Source organism: Triticum urartu, unplaced genomic scaffold (assembly GCF_003073215.2).
Source record: "Triticum urartu cultivar G1812 unplaced genomic scaffold, Tu2.1 TuUngrouped_contig_6838, whole genome shotgun sequence".
Classification (NCBI taxonomy): Eukaryota; Viridiplantae; Streptophyta; class Magnoliopsida; order Poales; family Poaceae; genus Triticum; species Triticum urartu.
This window is the reverse complement of record NW_024117632.1, coordinates 1-6,808: the sequence shown is the minus strand read 5'-3', so window position 1 is coordinate 6,808 and position 6,808 is coordinate 1. Positions and strand designations below refer to the sequence as shown.

The 6,808-nt window shown below is 38.7% G+C and overlaps 1 protein-coding gene and 1 long non-coding RNA gene across 2 annotated transcripts; both read right to left on the bottom strand.

The window, feature by feature from the left end:
- Positions 1-366: 366 nt before the first annotated feature.
- LOC125531143 lies at positions 367-1,024 on the bottom strand. The gene is made up of 3 exons (XR_007293115.1): positions 899-1,024; positions 726-785; positions 367-636 (listed from the first exon to the last, which is right to left on the bottom strand). It is a non-coding gene; the product is annotated as an uncharacterized LOC125531143 (long non-coding RNA).
- A 4,994-nt stretch (positions 1,025-6,018) lies between these two features.
- On the bottom strand, positions 6,019-6,753 carry LOC125531144 (protein LURP-one-related 8-like). Its single transcript, XM_048695552.1, has one exon. The coding sequence runs from the start codon at positions 6,618-6,620 to the stop codon at positions 6,099-6,101; it is 522 nt and encodes a 173-aa protein (XP_048551509.1). The 5' UTR covers positions 6,621-6,753; the 3' UTR covers positions 6,019-6,098.
- Between the last annotated feature and the right edge of the window lie 55 nt (positions 6,754-6,808).

Below are 6,808 nucleotides of genomic sequence, written 5' to 3'. Positions count from 1 at the left end.
CGAAATGTTGGAAGCGAGAGATGTTGAGGATGATGAAATTGGTAATACTAGCGTTGATGATGTGATGAAGGAACATGAGTTTGAAACTTGATCCCTATAGTTTGCTAATGTTGTAAAGATGGTCAACCCCCCTCCCCCCTACATGGATGATGGATTTGAGGATGTTTATCTCCCCCATGTAATATATACTGTGATGGGTTGTCATGTAGTTTCTTACTTCTATTTGTTGCGGTGCATGCAGCAATGGTTGGCGACACTTTTGTTTAAGCCTTTTGTTGATTTTTTTTTGTCTTTGCACCTGGATGCTTTTTGCTTGTTTTGTTCTGTTATCTTTTGATAATGGAACCAGATCCATAAAGACACACATTCACTTATATATTATGCATTGTGCTATTGATATATCATATAAAATGGCCCGCTGAAATCGCTAATCAAGACACTTGTGCCAAAGGCAGTAAGAATACAATAGAAATGGGGGGTATTTATTAGGGCACTTCCTCGTCGTGTACAAGGTGTGCCATACTCGAAGGCTTTAGTCAGACGGAGGCGCCTCTACCAACTTAGGTGCGTGGATCTGGGGTGCGTGTCCTTCTACACCGGCATAGTCCACCGAGATCAATGATTCAAACGCACGGCCTGGAAAGAAAACTTAAGTGTTAACCCAGAACATCAGTGGTACTTAACAACATCCAAGAACCTAAAAGAATCTACTCCCATATGCTTACTTTGTGCCAGAGAAGGGAGCTCAGACAAACTTGGACTGGGAGCCAGGTCCCTATGGTTCACTGCAACATGATTATAGAATAAGTTTAAGTACCGACCCTTGTGAGGTTAGTAAAAATATATGATGAAACAATTGTTATTCATTCAAAGAAATGATACGTAGAAAACAAAATACCTGATTGAAAGCTTCCGCGGCGTATACCAAATGCAGGTAAGGAACATAGAGAGACGACAAGGAAAATGAAAACAAGGTGGCAAAATTGGCTCTTCATTTTTGTTCTTGAAGCACAGTTTGTGTGTGTGTGGCGGGGGGGGGGGGGGGGTGTTCCGCTTGGAGTGTCCAAGCTATCTAGATCTAGATATGTGTGACGATGAACAATGGTACAATATAAGCAGTATATATACACGCGGAAGGCATGCACATTGTTATTGTTTGAAGTATCGTAGGGTGAAATCTTTCCAGGATTTGGTTCTAATAACAAGAAATCTTTCAGGATTTATTTTTTGCAAGGTTAATGATTCTTTGTTGTTATGTTCATTTACGAGGATTCCTAACTCGACCCACTGTATTTAAAAGCAAACGAGGAGCAAGATTTAGTTTTTCAAATTTGTAGTCCATCCCACTACCATCAATACAAGATATGTTGGAACGATTTGAAGATCAATGAATACGCATAAAGATTTGTTGTTTCCCAAATCTGTCATACTTAATTGTGCATGGTTCGTTCTAATGAAGTATAATGGTAAGATATTTAGGCTCATTTATGGAGGATAATGTTTATTTACAACATAGATAGTGTTTGGTCATGGAAGATGCTATTTTGCAACTTAAGCGTTGTATACTACCCAATCAGTAGAAAACCGCGATGCCTATCTCTCGCTTACTGCGAGATGTACCCTTGTCTCACCTCTAGCGCTCCACTAAGTAGCCTGTAGCATCCTGGAGTGGTTGTCGCAAGCTTATATGGACAGCTTCACACGGTTTTAGAAGCTTCAGTGAGTCTAATTTTTGTATATTTTTCAATCGGTTTTCTTTGTGTTTCTTTTTTGTTATTTTGTTATTTACTTTTTTCCTTAAAATTTTCAAATACATGTTGTGCTTTTTTACATGTTGTACATTTTTCGTACACAAACTAAACACTTTTTAATTACACGTTGAACATTTGTCAGATACATGTTAATGTTTCCTTGAACTGAATACATGCTGAGCATTTTGCCAAATATGCATTATAATTTTTTATATAGTTTCAATGCTTTTTTATATATTGGTTGAACATTTTCCAAAATTCACCATGAACATTTTTTTGAATACACGTAAAAACTTTTTCGTAAATAACACGGATTTTTTTAAATGTACAATTATTTCAAATGTTCAACATTTCCCAAATGCTATTGAACAATTGTAATACACTTGAACATTTTTTATACACATTTCACAAATATATTTTTGAAGTGCCGGATTTTTTAAAATGTGATGAATATTTTTTTTGAATGATATGATTCTTTCTGCAAATTATGTGATCAGTTTTTTTACATCACATAAACATTATAATGCGCATGAAATTTTTGAAATTTAATTAAGAAAATTACTAAAATGTATATTTAGAATATTGAAATATAAATGAAAAAGTAAAATAAAATATGAACGAAAACAAAGGAACGAAAGAAATTGTTTTTTGAGGCAAAGGAACGAAAGTTTTTGTGTGGGAAGGAACGAAAGAAATGAATGAAGCAAACTAACCACTCCAGAGTTGGCAGGCCCATTTAGAGGCGCTTCTAGGTTTGTAATGGGCTGGCTTATTAACTTCCACCCATTCCCGGTTTGTGGATACTTTCGGACGAATTTTTTTTCTTCCGTTTTTACTCGTTTCTTATATGTTTTTTTTTTAGGAAATGCCAACATGGCTAGTTTTGTTTCATCTCAAATAATGACAAATCATTCAAAATAAGGCTACGGATAAAAGAGGGAGGATTGTCCGTCCACACATCCGGAGGATCAACCCTAGCCCTTCTAGCCAGCTCATGAGCCACGCGATTCGATTCACGCGCACAATGCTCAAAACTAACATGGCCAAAATTATTACAAATCTCAAAGCAATCATTAAGAATAGGGGCCGCTACTGAATTAACTACTCCTTGATTAATCTCCTTGACCAATTCTGCACAATCTGTGTGAACTAGCAGTTTATGAATACCCAGAGAATCTGCAAGTTGCAGACCCTTCTTCATAGCCATAGCTTCCGCTGTATATGCATCAATTGTTTTTTTTTCTTGCATTTTACTCGTTTCTTATATGTTTCTATTACATTCGAGTCATGACTCATGAGACTACAAAACCCAAATGTGGCGAATTGGGGGAAGTGATAGACTGTGTTTCCCCTAAAAAAACATGTTCTATTTTATTTTCTTTAAATTTATTTTTTCAAAATTAATGAAAGTTTTCAAATTCGTGACTTTTTTGAACTTTAGAATTTTTACATTTTGCATATATTTTCCCAAATTATTGAAATTTATAAAAAACTTGATTTTTTATAAAATTCCCGTACTCTTTTTAATAATCATGAAGGTTTTTCAAATGTGTAAAAACCTTTAAAATTTGTAAAAATACTTGAATTTGTAATTTTCAAAATTTTCATCAATACTATGAGAATCCCTGAACAATTTTTAATACTAGTAATCATGCACATGCGAATGCACGTATCTAAATAAAATTGATCACACTGATATAAATCTTAAACAATAATTTTAAGAACATCACTAAATAAATGTATCTTTTATTCAAAATTGATGCTTCACCCTAGAAACGTCAAAGCAGATAACATTCCAATCATCATCTACTTGTGAGCCACATATCGATCAATGTTGTGTGGCCTCCTCGTTGAAGAAATCGTCGACCACATGATCTTCACTCTCCTTCAGCCAGAGTCGTTGGGCCAAACTAAATATTCACTGGACCCTCCGGCCTTCTGGTTCCAACTCATGAGTCAACTATGAAATGAATGACCCAACTCTCTGTTCATGGAAACTTTTCTTGTGGCTGCATAGAGGCTCTAGAAAGAGAGGAACAATAACCACTTCAGATTCGTGGCACCACATATTACCATCTGGATGAAGAAATTCAAGGACCACTTCTCTCTACTTGTATTAATATTTCCAGATTTTAGAAAATAAGGAATTCTGCTACTATAGAGATCTTAGTTGGAGATAACACCATTCAAATATATTCACACAGATTTTTTGTCACGGGAATATATTCACACTGTTCACAGCAAACATCAGTAACGAACTCTTTATATTAACATTTCAAATGACTTACACAACTTCCACTATACATAGGTAAATGAAAATGGGTGTATGCCTACATGATTGGCTTACAATTCATGACTCGATTCCATTGTTTGATGCTCCATCTAGCTCTAACTCTGATGTGAGTGGACACTATTTTACAGGAATGCTCACTGGATTTGAAAAGGACAATGTTTATAATAGAGGATGAAATAGTTACATGTCAATCTCAATATAGTACTACGAAGAAAGGCAAGGATACCATCGGTAGCGTAGTACACCTGAGAGCTATCACCCGCCTTGCGACCAATAGATATAAAATATCAAAAAATGCTAAAAAATAACATTATGCCATCTTTTTTGAAAAAGATAAATTTCATGTTGTATGTACCAATAGCTCACTATTGAGTAGGCGTACATCTTAGAGACCATATTCTTTTTCATCCTATCACAACCCCATGACCTCTCACCCACACCATATTCTGCATGTTGTGGTAGCAAAACCAGTAATATTCTGCCGAGATATAAAACCATATATGAAAGAGATTTATTTTCACATACATGAATTCTTGCCCAAATACAAAAAAAACAAGAATTGTGTATCCAACGCAAGTTTACCTAGAGCATATACAGAATGCCATGTTACTCTTAATAACATTTTAAATACTTGATGATACATGGTAGTAAAAACATGTTTACAACAGAACAGAGGTTACCACAATGCCGTGTCAAGAGTTTTTTCCTCGGATGGCATCTATCAAGAGAAAAATACAGTATTTGAAAACACTTCATGGATAGAAGAGTAAGAAATATGGTTGCATGTAGGGCTGCTTACTTGCACCTAAGCTCTTGAAAACAAATAATGAACCCTTTGTTTCCATAGGTCAAAGACATATTCTAGCATATAAAAAACATGTCTAGAAACTTAACATTTTACCCCAGAGTGCTATAAATATTTTGTCGATTTTCATTTGGCATAAGCAAAAAGCTATGCAAAATTAATTTTGAAATTACTAATACAATACTCCCTCCGTCCGAAAAAGCTTGTCCTTCAAATGGATGTATCTAGCACCAAGTTAGTGCTAGATACATCCATTTGATAAACAAGCTTGGGACAAGTTTTTTCGGATGGAGGGAGTATTTTATATAGGTTGTGAACAAAGCATCATGATTGTACAGTCAAGTCGTACAAAGTACGGACCAAAATTATGCGGCATCAATGAATTCAAGATATAATTCCTCTCCTCTACCAGGCTGATAATTATTTATCTGCACAAGTATGATGCAGACCCATATAATGGATATGCAAATGTAAAAAGAAGTAGCTGCTAAGTCCACTATTTAGGGATAGAGCAACTGCCATCTCTAGAGTAAAATAAAACTGTAGGATCCTCATAAACGTCTCTCGGAACAGCAACCTTTTTCTTCACTTCCTCCTCTCTTACCAGTACATTCTAAATATATGCAAGGGGAGAAAGAGATATAATTCAGCCCTGTTTACGCTGCTTCTAAAGGCATCTCATTATAGAATTTAGGATTGGTAAAATAAGTTTGCTTGACCAACAGTCATTTTGTGGCCACGGCTGGTTTCAAATAAGTTTTCTCTGGACAGGAAATATTTTTCATTGCTGGTGGCACATCTTTTGCCTTGTTTCAGAAAAACAATAATGCGAGTCGATCTTACTGGCCTATGGGCCCACATACACCAGGCACTGAAAGCTCCGGCGGGTGGTTGCGCAGCTTTCGGCCGTGGGAATTCAACGCGGATCATTGGCCGGCGCTAGCTACCGTACTAGCTGGAGTGAGCGCTGGCTGGTCGACCGAGGAAGTCCGGTTCTGCTAGACTGCTTGCACCGGCCTCTTTGACACGCAATTGGGTTCAGATTTCAGATTCTACATCGGAGAATTTCAGCTAACTTTGAGAAGGGCCTTTTGTGCTAGTACAAAAGTTGGAGAGAACGTAGACAGTGAAATTGGCCTAGTGTGACTTCTTTTATAGAAGTATAGGAGTAATACAGTTTCATCCCACTTTAATAATCTTTACAAAATGCATGGTTTTATTACAGTAAAAATGAACAAAACCATACACCTCAAGAAGGATTTCGATGCACATAGACCTTCATATATATCAAAGAGAAAGTTTCCAAAAAGGAAACAAAAAAAAGAGAGAGAGAAGGGGGGCACATCGGAGCTGTTCTGCTCTCGGGCCCAAACAATGTCGGAAATCGAAGGAGGCAAACCGAAGGAGGCGACCCAGTCTCGGCGGCGCTACGAGGACCAGCTCCTGAGCAGCCCCGGCCTCCCGAGCATCTGGTCCAGCGCGCCTCGCCGGGGAACACCAGCCACTGGTCGCCCATGAGGCTGATGGCCTTTTTGCGGCGCACGGTGAGCACGGGCCGCCCCGCCGCGTCCATGAGCACCACCTCCGCGCGGGAGTCGGACGCGTAGATGTCCACGCGGTACACCAGGTTGCCGCTGGCGTCGAACACCGTGAACCCCCGGCAGTTGAAGAGCAGCGACTTGCGCCACACCGTCAGTGTCACCGGCTCCGCCGCCGCCGCCGCCGCCATCCCCAGAGACGGCACGGCCAGGTTCGGGTGCACCTTCGCCATGGCCACACTGAAGACTAGACTAGATAGATCGAGGAGCAGGGAGAGGTGAGCCGAGAGCTGCTGCTGGTTGGTCTACCAAGGGATCGGTGGAGACGAGGAATAGATCAATGGAGCTTGTCTGATTTGGTCACGGTGGTATCAGAAGTATATATACAGGGGTGGTGGAGATGAATGACACTGGGATAAAT